At 46.6% G+C, this 19,822-nt stretch overlaps 1 protein-coding gene across 1 annotated transcript in view; it reads left to right on the forward strand.

Annotated features, from left to right (window-relative positions):
- The window catches only part of LOC139265812 (unconventional myosin-VIIa-like), a 440,714-nt gene that overhangs the window by 94,341 nt on the left and 326,551 nt on the right, over positions 1–19,822 (forward strand). The window contains exon 17 of the mRNA XM_070883263.1: positions 19,523–19,615. Within this exon, the coding sequence (XP_070739364.1) occupies positions 19,523–19,615 (93 nt within the window). The remainder of the gene's footprint in view (positions 1–19,522; positions 19,616–19,822) is intronic.

The following is a 19,822-nucleotide window of genomic DNA, read 5'->3' on the forward strand; positions in this document are numbered from 1 at the left end:
GAGAGGTAATCTTATTGAAACATACAAATTATTACAGGGCTTGACAGGGTAGATGCAGGGAGGATGTTTCCCCTGGCTGTGGAGTCTAGAACCAGGGGTCACAGTCTCAGAACAAGGGGTCGGCCATTTAGGACTGAGATGAGGAGAAACCTCTTCACTCAGAGGGTGGTGAATCTTTCGAATTCTCTACCCCAGAGGGCTGTGGAGGCTCAGTCTTAGATTATATTCAAGACCGAGATCAACAGATTTTTGGATATTAAGGGAATCAAGGGAAGTGGGAACAGTGCAGGAAAGTGGAGTTGAGGTAGAAGATCAGCCATGATCATTGAATGGTGGAGCAGGCTCGAGGGGCCGAATGGCCTACTCCTGCTCCTAATTCTTACGTTCTTATACCCAGGGAATGAGTGAATTGCTAACCGAGGAATACGGATTGCCTTTTCTTTCCATCATTCCTGGAAAATTGGGGCTTTTCTCCAAGTAACAGAGAGGGGTGAGCAGGATCTACTGGCGACTTTCAAAGTTGTAATTGGTTTTGAGACACGAGGTGATGAAAGAGCTTTTTCTAGTTGGTGAATCAGTAACAAAGAGGCATAGACTAATGAAGGGGGAAGTTTGAAAAATAAATTCACACGGAATTATTAGAACATAGAACGCTTTGCCACAAAGAGCTTTTTAGTCATAAACTATAACACGAATTGGATCACAAAGCGCGAAGTATTATGGAAAGAGGACAGGAAATGGGATTAGACAAAACAGCCACTGTTTCCCTCACTGACATGAAAGGCCGAAAGGCAGAGAGGGTGCAGTCCATCTGCTGGAACGGAAATCCCATTGCTGATCCCTTGCAGGGGATGCAACTGCTGACCCATTGTTCTCAGATAACCATGATTCAACTCTCTAATATATTTCATATACCTCGGGAGCCTCTTATCAATAAGAGCAGACATTATCGACGAGATTCAACATCGCCTCCAGTGCGCCAGTGCAACTTTCGGCCGCCTGAGGAAAAGAGTGTTTGAAGCCCAGGCCCTCAAATCTGCCACCAAGCTCATGGTCTACAGTGCTGTAGTAATAACCGCCCTCCTGTATGGCTCAGAGACATGGACCATGTACAGTAGACATCTCAAGTCGCTGGAGAAATACCATCAACGATGCCTCCGCAAGATCCTACAAATTCCCCGGGAGGACAGACGCACCAACATTAGCGTCCTCGACCAGGCCAACATCCCCAGCATTGAAGTACTGACCACACTTGATCAGCTCCGCTGGGCAGGCCACATTGTCCGCATGCCCGACACGAGACTCCCAAAGCAAGCGCTCTACTCGGAACTCCTTCACGGCAAACGAGCCAAAGTTGGGCAGAGGAAACGTTACAAGGACACCCTCAAAGCCTCCCTGATAAAGTGCGACATCCCCACTGACACCTGGGAGTCCCTGGCCAAAGACCGCCCTAAGTGGAGGAAGTGCATCTGGGAGGGCACTGAGCACCTTGAGTCTCATCGCCGAGAGCATGTAGAAATCAAGCGCAGGCAGCGGAAAGAGCGTGCGGCAAACCAGTCCCACCCACCCTTTCCCTCAATGGCTATCTGTCCCACCTGTGACAGGGACTGTGGTTCTCGTATTGGACTGTTCAGCCACCCAAGGACTCATTTTTAGAATGGAAGCGATTCCGAGGGACTGCCTATGATGATGATGATATTTCACATCTTATCAGGGCAAGGACTCTTGCAAATCTTCATCACCAAATAAGAGAGAATAGAGGGCACCCATTAAAATAATAAACTTACCAATCCCTAAAGGTTTCCACATCTACTGATTATCTTTTCATTATATTGTCTAATTGCTTCTCAGCACTATCCCAGTCCTTTGTCTGTAAATCTCTTTTCACATGTGAACTTTAACCTCTTACATCCAAAAAGAAAGAAAGACTTGCATTTATATAGCGCCTTTCACGACCACCGGATGTCTCAAAGCACTGTACAGCCAATGAAGTACTTTTGGAGTGTAGTCACTGTTGTAATGTGCGAAATGCGGCAGCCAATTTGCGCACAGCAAGCTCCAACAAACAGTAATGTGATAATGACCAGATAATCTGTTTTTATTATTTTGATTGAGGGATAAATAATGGCCAGGGCACCGGGGATAGAAACATAGAAACATAGAAAAATAGATGCAGGAGTAGGCCATTCAGCCCTTCGAGCCTGCACCGCCATTCAATAAGATCATGGCTGATCATTCCTTCAGTACCCTTTTCCTGCTTTCTCTCCATACCCCTTGATCCCCTTAGCCGTAAGGGCCATATCTAACTCCCTCTTAAATATATCCAGTGAACTGGCATCAACAACTCTCTGCGGCAGGGAATTCCACAGGTTAACAACTTTCTGGGTGAAGAAGATTCTCCTCATCTGAGTCCTAAATGGCCTACCCCTTATCCTAAGACTATGTCCCCTGTTTCTGGACTTCCCCAACATCGGGAACATTCTTCCCGCATCTCACCTGTCCAGTCCCGTCAGAATCTTATATGTTTCTATGAGATCCCCTCTCATCCTTCTAAACTACAGTGTATAAAGGCCCAGTTGATCCAATCTCTCCTCATATGTCAGTCCTGCCATCCCAGGAATCAGTCTGGTGAACCTTCGCTGCACTCCCTCAATAGCAAGAACGTCCTTCCTTAGATTAGGAGACCAAAACTGAACACAATATTCCAGGTGAGGCCTCACTAAGGCCCTGTACAACTGCAGTAAGACCTCCCTGCTTCTATATTCAAATCCCCTAGCTATGAAGGCCAACATACCATTTGACTTCTTCACCACCTGCTGTACCTGCGTGCCCACTTTCAGTGACTGATGAACCATGACACCCAGGTCTCGTTGCATCTCCCCTATTCCTAATCTGCCGCCATTCAGATAATATTCTGCCTTCGTGTTTTTGCCCTCAAAATGGATAATCTCACATTTATCCACATTATACTGCATCTGCCATGCATTTTCCCACTCACCCAACCTGTCCAAGTCACCCTGCAGCCTCTTAGCATCCTCCTCACAGCTCACACTGCCACCCAGTTTAGTGTCATCTGCAAACTTGGAGATATTACACTCTATTCCTTCATCCAAATCGTTAATGTATATTGTAAAGAGCTGGGGTCCCAGCACTGAGCCCTGCGGCACTCTACTAGTCACTGCCTGCCATTCTGAAAAGGATCCGTTTATCCTGACTCTCTGCTTCCTGTCTGCCAACCAGTTCTCTATCCACATCAGTATATTACCCTCAATACCATGTGCTTTGACTTTGCACACCAATCTCTTGTGCGGGACCTTGTCAAAAGCCTTCTGAAAGTCCAAATACACCACATCCACTGGTTCTCCCTTGTCCACTCTGCTAGTTACATCCTCAAAAAATTCCAGAAGATTTGTCAAGCATGATTTCCCTTTCATAAATCCATACTGACTTGATCCGATCCTGTCACCGCTTTCCAAATGCGCTGCTATTTCGTTCTTCATGATTGATTCCAACATTTTCCCCACTACTGATGTCAAGCTAACCGGTCTATAATTACCCGCTTTCTCTCCCTCCTTTTTTAAAAAGTGGTGTTACATTAGCTGCTTTTTGAAATAGTGCCATGGGATCTTTTATGTCCACCTGAGAGAGCAGATGGGGCCTCGGTTTAATGTCTCATCCAAAAGATGGCACTCCGACAGTGCAGTACTCCCTCAGCACTGCACTGGAGTGTCAGCCTAGATTTATGTGCTCAAGTGCCTGGAGTGGGATCTGAACCCACAACCTTCTGACTCAGAGGCGAGAGTGCTGCCCACTGAACAACAGCTGACCTATGTGTTGCTATCTCTTTGTCAGGAGGTTGTGAGTTTGATGGTTGGCAATGTGTCAATTGAGCCCCCCAGAATGGTGGTGCCACATGGCTTAGTGATGCTGCTGCCTTTGTAGGACCTGCTACTGGTGTCACGTCACTGTGCGTCCAACGCTTACTGCGTCCAGATCAACGATCCCTGCTGTGCTGCTATTGGAGGGGGTACATCGGCGGCAGTCGGGAGCAGCGTCGGAGGTGCGTGGAGAGGCCTATAAAAGGCACAGCAGGGAGTCCAGGGCCCAGAGTCGGCGGCAGTCGGGAGCAGCGTCGAGGAGGTGCGTGGAGAGGCCTATAAAAGGCAAGCAGGGAGTCCGGGGCCCAGCGTCGGCGGCAGTCGGGAGCAGCGTCGAGGAGGTGCGTGGAGAGGCCTATAAAAGGCAAGCAGGGAGTCCGGGGCCCAGCGTCGGCGGCAGTCGGGAGCAGCGTCGAGGAGGTGCGTGGAGAGGCCTATAAAAGGTGTGACTTGTGCAGCTACAGGGAGAAGGCAAAAAAGAAGTAGAAAGAAATCAAAAGGTGACGTCACAGCCAAGAGGGTAAGTGATTGGCTGGTGATTGGTGAGTAGTTTTTCTTTTTTCTCTTCTATATCAGTGAGTAACTTTTAACATTGTTGTTGCCAATTTAAGTGTATATAAGGGTTAAGTCATGGCAGGAGAGCTCGGGCGGGTGTTATGCTCCTCCTGTACCATGTGGGAACTCAGGGACACTTCCGGTGTCCCTGACGATTACGTGTGCGGGAAGTGTATCCGCCTCCAGCTCCTGACAGACCGCGTTGCGGAGTTGGAGCTGAGGGTGGATTCACTCTGGAGCATCCACGATGCTGAGAATGACGTGAGTATCACGTGTAGCGAGTTGGTCGTACCACAGGGAAAGGATCCACGGCCAGATAGGGAATGGAAGACCAACAGGAAGAGCAGTGCAAGGAAGGTAGTGCAGGAGTCCCCTGTGGTCATCCCCCTGCAAAACAGATACACTGCTTTGGGTACTGTTGAGGGGGATGACTCATCAGGGGAGGGCAGCAGCAGCCAAGTTCATGGCACCGTGGCTGGCTCTGCTGCACAGGAGGGCAGGAAAAAGAGTGGGAGAGCAATAGTGATTGGGGATTCAATGGTGAGGGGAATAGATAGGCGTTTCTGCGGCCGCAACCGAGACTCCAGGATGGTATGTTGCCTCCCTGGTGCAAGGGTCAAGGATGTCTCGGAGCGGGTGCAGGACATTCTAAAAAGGGAGGGAGAACAGCCAGTTGTCGTGGTGCACATTGGTACCAACGACATAGGTAAAAAGAGGGATGAGGTCCTACGAAACGAATTTAAGGAGCTAGGAGCTAAATTAAAAAGTAGGACCTCAAAAGTAGTAATCTCGGGATTGCTACCAGTGCCACGTGATAGTCAGAGTAGGAATCGCAGGATAGCGCAGATGAATACGTGGCTTGAGCAGTGGTGCAACAGGGAGGGATTCAAATTCCTGGGGCATTGGAACCGGTTCTGGGGGAGGTGGGACCAGTACAAACCGGACGGTCTGCACCTGGGCAGGACCGGAACCAATGTCCTAGGGGGAGTGTTTGCTAGTGCTGTTGGGGAGGATTTAAACTGATATGGCAGGGGGATGGGAACCAATGCAGGGAGACAGAGGGAAACAAAAAGGAGGCAAAAGCAAAAGACAGAAAGGAGATGAGGAAAAGTGGAGGGCAGAGAAACCCAAGGCAAAGAACAAAAAGGGCCACTGTACAGCAAAATTCTAAAAGGACAAAGGGTGTTAAAAGAACAAGCCTGAAGGCTTTGTGTCTTAATGCAAGGAGTATCCGCAATAAAGTGGATGAATTAACTGTGCAAATAGATGTTAACAAATATGATGTGATTGGGATTACGGAGACGTGGCTCCAGGATGATCAGGGCTGGGAACTCAACATCCAGGGGTATTCAACATTCAGGAAAGATAGAATAAAAGGAAAAGGAGGTGGGGTAGCATTGCTGGTTAAGGAGCAAATTAAGGCAATAGTTCGGAAGGACATTAGCTTGGATGATGTGGAATCTATATGGGTAGAGCTGCAGAATACCAAAGGACAAAAAACGTTAGTGGGAGTTGTGTACAGACCTCCAAACAGTAGTAGTGATGTTGGGGAGGGCATCAAACATGAAATTAGGGGTGCGTGCAATAAAGGTGCAGCAGTTATAATGGGTGACTTTAATATGCACATAGATTGGGTTAACTAAACTGGAAGCAATACGGTGGAGGAGGATTTCCTGGAGTGCATAAGGGATGGTTTTTTAGACCAATATGTCGAGGAACCAACTAGGGGGGAGGCCATCTTAGACTGGGTGTTGTGTAATGAGAGAGGATTAATTAGCAATCTCGTTGTGCGAGGCCCCTTGGGGAAGAGTGACCATAATATGGTGGAATTCTGCATTAGGATGGAGAATGAAACAGTTAATTCAGAGACCATGGTCCAGAACTTAAAGAAGGGTAACTTTGAAGGTATGAGGCGTGAATTGGCTAGGATAGATTGGCGAATGATACTGAAGGGGTTGACTGTGGATGGGCAATGGCAGACATTTAGAGACCGCATGGATGAACTACAACAATTGTACATTCCTGTCTGTCGTAAAAATAAAAAAGGGAAGGTGGCTCAACCGTGGCTATCAAGGGAAATCAGGGATAGCATTAAAGCCAAGGAAGTGGCATACAAATTGGCCAGAAATAGCAGAGAACCCGGGGACTGGGAGAAATTTAGAACTCAGCAGAGGAGGACAAAGGGTTTGATTAGGGCAGGGAAAATGGAGTACGAGAAGAAGCTTGCAGGGAACATTAAGACGGATTGCAAAAGTTTCTATAGATATGTAAAGAGAAAAAGGTTAGTAAAGACAAACATAGGTCCCCTGCAGTCAGAATCAGGGGAAGTCATAACGGGGAACAAAGAAATGGCGGACCAATTGAACAAGTACTTTGGTTCGGTATTCACTGAGGAGGACACAAACAACCTTTCGGATATAAAAGGGGTCGGAGGGTCTAGTAAGGAGGAAGAACTGAGGGAAATCCTTATTAGTCGGGAAATTGTGTTGGGGAAATTGATGGGATTGAAGGCCGATAAATCCCCAGGGCCTGATGGACTGCATCCCAGAGTACTTAAGGAGGTGGCCTTGGAAATAGTGGATGCATTGACAGTCATTTTCCAACATTCCATTGACTCTGGATCAGTTCCTATGGAGTGGAGGGTAGCCAATGTAACCCCACTTTTTAAAAAAGGAGGGAGAGAGAAAACAGGGAATTACAGACCGGTCAGCCTGACATCGGTAGTGGGTAAAATGATGGAATCAATTATTAAGGATGTCATCGCAGTGCATTTGGAAAGAGGTAATATGATAGGTCCAAGTCAGCATGGATTTGTGAAAGGGAAATCATGCTTGACAAATCTTCTGGAATTTTTTGAGGATGTTTCCAGTAGAGTGGACAAGGGAGAACCAGTCGATGTGGTATATTTGGACTTTCAGAAGGCTTTCGACAAGGTCCCACACAAGAGATTAATGTGCAAAGTTAAAGCACATGGGATTGGGGGTAGTGTGCTGACATGGATTGAGAACTGGTTGTCAGACAGGAAGCAAAGAGTAGGAGTAAATGGGGACTTTTCAGAATGGCAGGCAGTGACTAGTGGGGTACCGCAAGGTTCTGTGCTGGGGCCCCAGCTGTTTACACTGTACATTAATGATTTAGACGAGGGGATTAAATGTAGTATCTCCAAATTTGCGGATGACACTAAGTTGGGTGGCAGTGTGAGCTGCAAGGAGGATTCTATGAGGCTGCAGAGCGACTTGGATAGGTTAGGTGAGTGGGCAAATGCATGGCAGATGAAGTATAATGTGGATAAATGTGAGGTTATCCACTTTGGTGGTAAAAACAGAGAGACAGACTATTATCTGAATGGTGACAGATTAGGAAAAGGAGAGGTGCAACGAGACCTGGGTGTCATGGTACATCAGTCATTGAAGCTTGGCATGCAGGTACAGCAGGCGGTTAAGAAAGCAAATGGCATGTTGGCCTTCATAGCGAGGGGATTTGAGTACAAGGGCAGGGAGGTGTTGCTACAATTGTACAGGGCCTTGGTGAGGCCACACCTGGAGTATTGTGTACAGTTTTGGTCTCCTAACCTGAGGAAGGACATTCTTGCTATTGAGGGAGTGCAGCGAAGGTTCACCAGACTGATTCCCGGGATGGCGGGACTGACCTATCAAGAAAGACTGGATCAACTGGGCTTGTATTCACTGGAGTTCAGAAGAATGAGAGGGGACCTCATAGAAACGTTTAAAATTCTGACGGGGTTAGACAGGTTAGATGCAGGAAGAATGTTCCCAATGTTGGGGAAGTCCAGAACCAGGGGACACAGTCTAAGGATAAGGGGGAAGCCATTTAGGACTGAGATGAGGAGGAATTTCTTCACCCAGAGAGTGGTGAACCTGTGGAATTCTCTACCACAGAAAGTTGTTGAGGCCAATTCACTAAATATATTCAAAAAGGAGTTAGATGAAGTCCTTACTACTAGGGGAATCAAGGGGTATGGTGAGAAAGCAGGAATGGGGTACTGAAGTTGCATGTTCAGCCATGAACTCATTGAATGGCGGTGCAGGCTAGAAGGGCCGAATGGCCTACTCCTGCACCTATTTTCTATGTTTCTATTGCTGCAATACCACTGCCATGAGAAGCAGTCCACTCCTTGCATTCCACTTGTGCTGGGCATATTCTCTGTTGGAGTAATGGCCTGTGTGAGAACAGGTCAAATTGGCTCAATTAAATGTGGAAAGCCCTGAGCTGTAGTCTTTTCTTTGACGTCATGCAAGGAATCTATGCAAGCAGTTGTGGCTGCCACTCTAGTAGCAACAATTGTCCTGAGTACTTCCCCCTGACAGTGCCGCCGACATCTCCTGGGTGGCCACGCCCACCATAGTGTTGTGCACGCTCTCACATACCTCCTGGTTAGTGACGGAGATGGTGGTGGACTCCTCTAACTTAACCACCAGCTCCAACATGAGTGGACAATGTGTTCACAGCCTGCACATCAGATCCATGCTTCCAAATTATAGTTATTTTGAGGACCGAGTCCCTGAGCTGTGCGTCCCTGGACTCCCCCACCGAGGGCAGTCGTTCCTAAACCCCCTCCCGCCATGGACAGAACCTGGTTCCTCAGTGTCTCCCCCAGCTCCTCCTGCTCGCTGGTGCTCTGTGTTTTGCCCTGTAATATTCCCTCTGAATCAGTATTTGCACCCTCCCGAGTGAGTGTATCTCGGCTGGTGCCTGCATAAGTAAGGGTCCAGGATGGAGTCAGTGAATCACACGTGAGAACGGGTACTCTGCAGTCTCTAGGCTGCTCATCAGATCCATGGAGGACTTGGGATTGACCTTTGGCAATAGGTTTCTCGATCTATCAAAATGTCAGAAGATTGTATCCACTCATAGTGCTGCAGACAAGTCAACCTCAACTTGACAGTGACATCGTTCAGGCGCGGGTCAGAGTTCAGGCGCGGGTCAGAGTTCAGGCAATGGACAGAGTTCAGGCGAGTGTCATGTATGTACATTCTGTTTGTAGCCACCAGATGGCATCATTGTTGGAGGCCACTGAGCAGCACGCACATGGTGCTGCTCAGGTATAAAAGGCCAGCCATTTTGAGAGTCAGGCATGTAATGTCTGTAAGCTTGTAATGTTTGTAGCTCCACACTGTTGATGTGGACGTATTGTGTGCTGCAACTGCAGAGTTAATAATAAACAGAACCAGGCAGATTCCGGAGGCTTCTGAGAGAGAGCTTCCTGCCATGTTGGAAGCTGTGTGTGCTTGTGCTCTGTGAAGATATCACATTTGGCGATGAGATGGGATTTTTTGGATGATTTAAAGCTTAAATTTTGTTGGGGAAGGATTCAGCCATCCGACAGAGAGACTTTGGAAGTTTCTGTCTTTGGAAAAAAGCTACAAAATCCGAGGTAAAATACAGCACACAGTGTGAACAGCTAGAGATTAAAATGGCAGGTGTAATCGGACATTTGGGGGAATATAGACACGACCAGGAACGTTTTAAAGCATATGTGGATTGGCTAGAAATGTATTTCACTGCAAATAACATAATCGAAGTCCCAGACAATGCAGTCCAGAATGTAAGGAAGCGATCTTCTTACCGGAGGCGGGTCCGGCATTGTACGAAACTCTTGTAAATCTGTTTGTGCCTGACGAGCCAAAGGACACAACACTTAGAGATTTTAATGAAGCTGGAGCAGCATTATAACCCCAAACTGTTGAAAGCTATCGTTTCGGGATTCGGAATCAAAAGGCCGATGAAAGAATCAGTGATTACATCATAGCATTAAAAAAGCTATCAATGCACTGTAATTTTGGAAACTTTCAAAACCGAGCATTACGGGATCGTTTTGTTTGTGGGGTGAAAAATGATGCGATCAGAAGGAAGTTATTGACGACGGATGACTTGACTTTTGAGATTGCTTGTCAGACAGCGAGGTCAATGGGCATGGCCGAACAATATTCCCGAGAATGAAATAATAATTACGGTCGTCAGTCAACCGAGGTAAATCACCTGCAGGTTCAAAGTAAAAGATGGTGGGGGCCCAAAGTCTCAGAAACTGGAAATTCTAACAGAGCGTCGAAATCGTGCTATAGGTGCCTGGGACAACACATTGCTCAAAGTTGTCCATACATGAAGGCAGAGTGTTTCTTCTGCAGAAAGACTGGGCATCTTGTGAAGGCATGCCGACTGAAAGGTAAACCAGTTTTTACAGCTATGAGTCCAGTGTTCAAAGCTATGAGTAGAAATCCCAAGAGACTACATAGCATGGAAGAACAACAACAGGATGAGGAGATGTTAGAGTTACACGTCAGCAGGAGCACAAGGTTAACGGACAGCGATTCGGAAAGCATCAAAATCCACATAGATGTTGCGGGATTCAAGATACCAATGGAAATTGACACAGGTGCATCCGTAAGTGTAGTACTAGAGTCGCTGTACCTCGACAAATTGCGTGATTGCCAACTGGAGAAATCCAAGATAGAGCTGCGAGGCTACTCGGGAGAGAAAATTCCTGTGGTAGGTTGTATCACCGTACCAGTGATACAATGTTCTCACGTGTGATTCACTGACTCCGGTGAAGGGAGGCAAGTCTGCCTTACTAGGAAGAAATTGGTTGAGCTCACTGAAGCTGGATTGGAGTAAGATTTCCTGTGTGGAAGCGAGATTTTCATCAATGGATGAGGTTATCAAGAAGTATCCGAAGGTGTTCTGTGAATCGGGCAGTCCGATCCAAGGTTTCAAGTCGAGTGTCTGGGTACAGAAGGACGCTAGATCGGTTTACTACAAGCCACGTTCCGTACCATATGCACTCAAGGAGAAAGTTGAGCAAGAAATCAAAAGACTAGAGATTCAGAACATTATTTGTAAGATTGATCGATGTAATTGGGCTTCACCCATTGTTATTGTACCTAAGTCCGATGGTAAGGTAAGATTGTGTGGTAATTATAAAGTAACCGTAAACCAGGTTCTAGAGGGTAATGTCCCTAATACATTGTCGAATATAGAAGATTTGTTCACAACACTGACAGGTGGTCAGATCTTCTCAAAACTGGGTCTTACGAATGCCTACTTACAGCTTGAACTAGATGAGGAGTCCAAGTCATGTTTGACTATAAATACTCATCTAGGCCTATATAAAATTTAATACGCTAACATTTGGAGTGTCTTCCACCCAGCCATATTCCAAGGTTTGATGAACCAGATTTTGCAAGGTATTGAAGGGGTAATATGTTATTTGAATGACATACTAATTTCAGCACCAAATATGCAAATTCATAATAACATATTAAATGAAGTCCTCAAACGGCTAGAGAAGCACAGAGTACGAGTGTCTACTCGTAAGTGTGAGTTATTTAAAAACTCAGTGGAGTACTTAGGGTACAGAGTCGACAAAGATGGTTTACATTCAACCATGGAAAAATTGAATGCAATTAGAAATGCACCCACTCCCAGGAATATCACTGAACTTTGTTCATTCTTGGGTCTTTTGAACTATTATGGGAAGTTCCTACCAAATTTGGCTACAGTATTACATCCACTGAATGACCTATTGAAAAAACAGGTCCATTGGAAGTGGTCAAAAGAATGCGATACAGCACTCAAGGAGTGTAAAAGCAAATTGGTAGAGAGCACCATGTTAGTTCACTATGACATATCTAAGGAGATTAAGCTAGCATGTGATGCCTCTCCATATGGAGTTGGGGCAGTGATCTCTCATGTATCATGTAGTGGGGAGGAGAGACCAATTGCTTTTGCTTCATGCACTCTGTGCCAGTGAGAGTAATTATGCACAAATTGAAAGGGAAGCTTTGGTATTAATTTTTGGGGTCAAGAAGTTTCACAAATACTTGTATGGTCGTAAGTTTACCATCGTTACAGACCATAAACCCCTAACAGCAATCCTCCATCCAAAGTCCCCAGTTCCAACATTAGCTGCAGCCTGAATGCAGAGATGGGCTTTGATTTTGTCAGCATATACATATGATATTAAATACAGGGACGATCAGCTGATCACAGTAATGCTGATGCAATGTCAAGATTGCCTTCCCCATCACAAGTCACACCCGATAGGGAAGAAGTGTTTTATTTTTCATACATTGATGAACTGACAGTCATAGCTGAAGAGAAGCAACCAAACGTGACCCAGTGATGTCAAAGGTATATGAGTATATTGCAAATGGATGGCCAAACCAGGTAACAGATAAAGATACACATCCATTCTTCATTCGTAGGAATGAATTATCAGTCGATAAAGATTGTATCATGTGGGGTGCAAGAGTGGTTATACCAAATAAATTCAGGTCCAAATTATTAGGAGACCTCCATGACCAGCACCTGGGAATGTGCTTGACCAAGAGTTTTGCACGCAGTTATTTATGGTGGCCAGGTCTTGATAAAGATATAGAGTACATCGTGAGTCAGTGTACGACATGTCAATCGGTAAGCAAGCAACCACCACCAGTACCATTGCAGCCATGGAAATGGCCTCTCAGAGTGTGATTTTGCTGAGTTAGGACAACAGTTGTTCATTGTGATTGATAGCCATTCGAAGTGGGTTGAGGTGTTTCCAATGTGGAAAATAACAACAAGTAAAACATTGGACATTTTGCAAAAATTATTTTCTTCATTTGGCCTCCCTGAAGAGATTGTTTTGGATAATGGACCACAATTTCGTTCAGAAGAATTTTCACAATTCACGAGCAAAAATGGTGTGAAACATGCCAAGGTTCCACCATACCATCCTGCTTCGAATGGTGCAGCAGAGCGCACTGTACAAATTGTAAAACGTACCCTCATAAAACAAATGTTAGATCCAAATCCAAGGAAACGACAGTTGTCATTGGATCACAAATTGGCTAATTTTTTGATTACATATTGAAATACTCCTCATACACCAGCAGAGTTGTTTCTCAAACGACAGCCACGAACCAGATTCTTGTTGTTAAAACCAAATTTGGCACAGTCTGCAGAGGAGACACAATTAAGACAGAAAGAGAATCATGATAGAGGTAGAGTAAAAGAGAGAAATGTGAAATTAAACCAGAAGGTGAGAGTGAAGAACCATCATCATAAATGGTTCAAGTGGTTACCCGGAAGAGTGGTGAAGATATGTGGTCCTCGCACATATTTGGTAAAGATGTTTGATAATGGACAGGTTAGGTTTGTTCATATTGATTATATTTTACCTACAGACATGGAAGGAGTTGAAGGTGGGAATGATTCAATTATTTCTGACTCATCAGATAGTTTTGATATACCAGTAGCAAATCCTAAATCCAATGTACTGGAAACAAATCCAGGAGAGAATCAGAATGAAAGTCTGAGTTCGAGTCAGGAAAACAAAGAGCCTGAAGTTAGAGTGAGTTCAAATGAAAATCAAGGAAATTTTGTGGAGGAAAACGTTCCTCAGGATGAGCCTCGAATGAGTGTGAAATCGCCACCAGGTTCTGTTTGAAAGCGAAGGTATCCTCTTTGAAACAGAAAACAAGTGGTAAAGTTAAATTTGTAAATATGGAAAAAAAAAGTTTATATCCGGTGTTATGTATGATGTTTGTTATAATAACTTCTTCATTAAGGAGGGAGAAGTGTAATGTCTGTAAGCTTGTAATGTTTGTAGCTCCACACTGTGGATGTGGACGTATTGTGTACTGCAACTGTAGAGTTAATAATAAACAGAACCAGACAGATTCCGAGGCTTCCACAAGAGAGAGCTGCCTGTTGGAAGCTTTGTGTGCTTGTGCTCTGTGAAGATATCACAAGGCACTTTGGGCCTAAATAAAGTAGAGCCAAGGTTGTACCTTGCTTAGTTAAACAGTACTCAGTTTGAATCTTTATTGCATACATAACATTTGGCGACGAGAAGCTTTGTTTGCAAAATGAGCACGATTGGATTTTTAGAGCGATTCATGGAGGGAGAAGATTGGGCAGACTGTGTGAGCTATTTGAACCAATACTTCATGGCCAACAAAATGAAGGGTGTCAATGATGCAGATTGGCGCTGGGCCGTGTTCCTCACTGTGTGCGGTTCAAAGATCTGATCTGATAAAGAATCTACTCATGCCTAGTGATCCAACAGAGAAAACGTACGAGGAGTTGTGTACATTGGTACGGGAGCACCTCAAGCCAGACGACGGCAACATCATCTCGAGGTACAGGTTTTATACACACATTTGATCAGAGGGCCAGAGCGTGGTGGAATTCGCTGCCGACCCGAGACGTCTAGCGGGACCGTGCAAGCTCGGGAAGGTGTTGGCAGACATGCTGCAGGACTTCTTTGTTATCGGTATCAATCACGAGGTGATCCTGCGCAAACTTCTGGTGGTGGAGGAGTTGGATTTAAAAAGGGCCATCCAGATCGCTCAATCATGTATGACGACGGCCAGGAGTCTAAAGCAAATAGCGGTGAAGAACCGAACCTCGGCAAGTACTGGAAATCCGATTGATTCGGCGTTCGGCAGAGCATCACATGGCAGGGCCTATCCGGCTGCATTCGCAAAACCTGTGGCTGTCCAAAGTCCGCCAGCGGGAATGCATCCGACTTCTCCGTGTTGGTGTTGTGGGGGAAATCATCGGCACCAGCAGTGCCGATTTAAGCAATATAGTTGCAAAGGCTGTCTGAGAGTGGAGCATCTCCAGTGCAAGTATTCGCAGAGGAGCAAGCGAGCTGCGACACACCACCTGGAGGATGAGAGTCTGACTCGCACGGATCCGGATACACAATCCGAGATGCCAGAGGAGGAAATGTATGGACTGTACTCCTTCATAACCAAGAGTGAACCAATTTTGATTAATGTGAAGCTTAAAGGGATACCGGTATCGATGGAACGGGACACGGGGGCGAGTCAATCGATCATTAACGAGAGGGCATTTTATAAGCTGTGGGATACTAAGACTGTGAGGCACAGGTTGAGCCCTGTTAACGCCAAGCTGCGTACATAAACCAAAGAACTGATAAAAGTGATTGGCAGTGCACAAATTAACGTGTCATATAACGGTGCGGTTCACGAACTACTGCTGTGGATTGTTCCAGGTAATGGCCCAACGGTACTCGGCAGGAGCTGGTTGGAGAAAATCAGATGCGACTTGAACGACATAAAGGCATTGTCCTCGGAGGAAGATACATGTGCCCAAGTATTGAGCAAGTTCCCCTTGCTGTTCGAACCGGGTATCGGCAACTTCACCGGAGCCAAGGTGCAGATCCACACGGACTCAGATGCAAGACCCATCTGTCATAAAGCTCGGGCAGTGCTGTATATGATGAGGGAGAAGGTCGAAATTAAACTGGACAGACTCCAGCATGAAGGGATCATATCACTGGTCGAATTTAATGAATGGGCCAGCCCCATTGTTCCTGTGCTGAAAAGTGATGGCACAGTCAGAATCTGTGGAGACTACAAGGCTACGATCAACAGGGTTTCGAAACAAGATCAGTACCCGTTACCGAAGGCTGATGACTTGTTTGTGACGCTAGCCAGAGGGAAGTCATTCACAAAACTGGATTTGACGTTGGCCTATAGGACACAGGAGTTGGTCGAGATGTCGAAGAGACTTACATGTATTGACAAGCACAAAGGATTGTTTACTTACCACAGGTGCCCTTTCGGAATTCGCTCGGCTGCAGCAATATTCCTGGAACCGTCATGTTCCAAGATAACATCCTGATTGCCGGTCATGACTCCAAGGAACATCTGAACAACCTGGAAGAGGTTCTACTGCGTTTGGATAGAGTGGGACTCAGACTTAAACACTCGCAGTGCGTCTTCATGGCACCGGAGGTCGAATTCCTCGGGAGGAAAATTGCCGCTGATGGCATCAAACCTACTGATGTGAAAACCAAAGCCATCAAGAATGCACCCAAGCCACAGAACGTGACGGGGCTGCGTTCGTTCCTGGGTTTACTCAACGACTTTAGTAACTTCCTACCTAAATTGAGCATCTTACTAGAACCACTGCACATGCTATTGGGAAAAGGCAACAACTGAGTGTGAGGCGCATCGCAAGACAGAGCTTTCAAGAAAGCCACCAATGTGCTTTGCTCGAACAAGCTGCACATTATGACCCATATAAATGTTTGGTTTTGGCCTGTGAAGCCGCGTCATATGGAATTGGTTGCGTACTCCAACAAGCCAATGAGTCGGTGAAACTTCAACCTGTCGCGTATGCATCCTACAGAGCCTACAGCATAGTAGAAAAAGAAGCTTTAGCGTGTGTGTACGGTGTTAAAAAAATGCATCAATACCTGTTCGGTCTGAGGTTCGAATTCGAGACTGATCACAAGCCGCTCATTTCATTGTTTTCCGAAAGCAAAGGTATCAATAACAATGCTACATCCCGCATCCAAAGTTGGACGCTGACATTATCTGCTTATGATTATGTCTTTCGCCACAGACCTGGCACAGAGAATTGTGCCGATGCTTTGAGCCGGTTGCCGTTGCCCACACCGGAGGTGGAATGCCACAACCGGCAGATTTAATGTTAATCATGGATGCTTTTGAGAGTGAAGGTACCCCTGTCACAGCTCAACAATTTAAGACCTGGACCAGCCAGGACCTGATTTTATCGGTGATAAAGAGTTGCATCCTCAAAGGGGATTGGTCTGCCATACCTAAGTAAATGTGCGAGGAGGCCAAAGCATACATTCGTCGCAAGGATGAACTGGCTATTCAAGCAGATTGCATATTGTGGGGCAATCACGTTGTAGTGCTCAAGAAAGGGAGAGAGAAGTTCGTGCATGTTACACAGCACACATCCGGGTATAGCGATGATGAAGGCCATTGCCAGGTCCCGTGTATGGTGCCCAGGAATTGATTCTGAGCTGGAAGCATGCGTGCAACAGTGCAATACTTGCATGCAGCTCAGCAAAGCACCAGCGGAATCGCCGCTGAGTCTATGGTCGTGGCCATCCAAACCTTGATCCAGGATCCATGTAGAATTTCCAGGTCTCTTCCTGGGCAAGATGTTTTTAGTGGTGGTGGATGCTTATTCGAAGTGGATAGAATATATAATCATGTCATCCAGCACATCCACGGCAACCATACAGAATCTCAATGTCATGTTTGTGACACATGGTCTGCCTGACATAGTGGTGAGCGACAATGGGTCGTGCTTCACCAATCAGGAGTGTCAGGAGTTTGTGAAACATAATGGCATAAAACATATAAGGTCAGCACCGTTCAAGTCTGCGTCCAACGGGCAAGCTGAACGTGCAGTAGAAATTATCAAGCAAAGCATGAGGAGAGTAACCCAAGGGTCACTGCAGACTCGCGTGTCCTGCATACTGCTGAGTTACAGGACAAGACCCCACACACTCACAGAGGTCTCGCCTGCTGAACTCATGATGAAAAGAGGTTTTAAGACCAAGCTATCTCTGGTACACCCGGATTGAAATAATCATATTGAATACAGAAGACAAAGTCAACAAGGGTACCACAATCGCGCAACTGTGTCACATGAGATTTCTGTTAATGATCCTGTATATGTGTTGAACTATGGTCATGGTCTCAAATGGATCGCTGGTATGGTCATGGTGCTGCTCAGATATAAAAGGCCAGCCATTTTGAGAGTCAGGCACTTTGGGCCTAAATAAAGCAGAGCCAAGGTTGTACCTTTCTCAGTTTGAACCTTTATTGCATACATAACAGCGAGGGTTAGCATTCAGGCGCGGGTCAGAGGTCAGGTGAGGGTCAGCGTTCAGGCGAGGGTCAGAATTCAGGCGAGGATCAGAATTCAGTCGCGGGTCAGAGTTCAGGCGAAGGTCAGAGTTCAGGTAATGGTCAGCTTTAACAGGTAAATAGGAAGAATGTGACTCTTGCTGGATTCTGTAATGGGGCGACATGTCGGTTGGTATTATTGCATGATGGGTTCAAATGGGCTGAGGGGCCTTCTCCATTCCCTATGTGTGGTCTTCCGTTCTCGCCTCTCGTGCAGTTACGTGGTCCACAGAAGCGTCAATGGTAGCATGTGCCCTGAGCACTTGCATGGTGCTTGTGAGATGACCTCAGTAGGAGAGCCTGTGGTTTACTCGGTGTCACTCTGAGATTGGTCTCAGCTACCCCCATTGTCCCATATCCTCTTTCTGTTTGTTTCAGTTCAGTCTCTGCGTGTTCCCGTTCCTCCTCCTGCTCCAACTCCAGCTCTCGAGCAGTGCTATCACCCTGTGTTCTGTGGCTAGTGCATGGCTGAGGCCGCTTTCACAAGCCAGCGTCAGTTCCCCACCGAATCCACACTATTACTCCAGGCTATCAGACACAGCTGTTTCCTCCGTATTGGACTTCACTTTCCCTCTGGGCTGAATTATCCCGCAGAGAAATTTCTAGCCATTAGCAGCAATCTGAGGTAGGAGTTAATACAGCACCAGATTCAACTGATTCCCGGTGAAGTGAAGCATACGGGCTGGATTTTTGGCTTTGATGTTTTTGGGGCGATAATGGCAGTGGGGCGGTAAAGTTTGCACCTGGGAACAGTTTGGCCCTCAGTCGGTATGTTTGGGCAGCTGGGCCCTGAATCAGGGGGCGCAGCACTAAGAGAGGTGTTGTACACCTCTCGTGACGCTAGGATGGGAAACTCCCGAGCTAAAGAGCCCGGGCCGGGAGTGCTCCGGTGGGGGGGAACCTAAAAAGCCCCCCACAAAAACATTCCCAAGACATTGCCCACATCACCACAACACAAATTGCCCCAAAAATTCAAAGAAAAAGCAATCACACTTACCTTAGGAGTCCATTACTCACCTCTTCGCTGTCGGGATGGTTGGCTGCCCGATTTCCCAGGTGGTCAGTGCGGGGTACACTGCGGGGTGGACACGTCAGGCAGGGGCTCACACTCGCGCCGGTGTCGCAACCAGGGGCGTTGCTCACTGGGCACAGCTCTTCCGGGCGGAGCATTGGAGGCTGACCGCCCGCCCAGAACACCTCACCACTGCCATTGCCGTGGCTCTGGGGCGAATAAATGGAACAGAGAGGAGCCGAAAATCCGCCCCTTATTGTCACAGCACCTTGTGGCATCGCAATCACAGTAGATCAGTCTGGCCAAGCAGTGATGTTGCTGTTTGTATCACACTCTATTCCCGCATCACTGTTTACTTTTCCGATTTATAATTGCAGGAGAAAGCCCACTTGTGCTGCAAACAGATCGCCGAATCAGTGATTGGAGTCGGTGGAGATTGGAAGATGGGGAGGACAAAGATCTTCCTGAAGGTGCTGTATAGTTGGATGGCTTTCAGGCCATTAATGCATGTCACAGGCAAACCCTTTCTCAACCAGGCCCGTCGCTTACACCACTCTATTTCACAGGGTAGCTATAGGGAGGATGCCTCCAAGTCCCATTGTAGATACATGAATCAGGACCTGGGATTGGGTGTGGTGGCCCAGGAGAACCATGGCACACGGTTCCCACTCAGTGCA

This window comes from Pristiophorus japonicus, chromosome 6, assembly GCF_044704955.1.
Source record: "Pristiophorus japonicus isolate sPriJap1 chromosome 6, sPriJap1.hap1, whole genome shotgun sequence".
Classification (NCBI taxonomy): Eukaryota; Metazoa; Chordata; class Chondrichthyes; family Pristiophoridae; genus Pristiophorus; species Pristiophorus japonicus.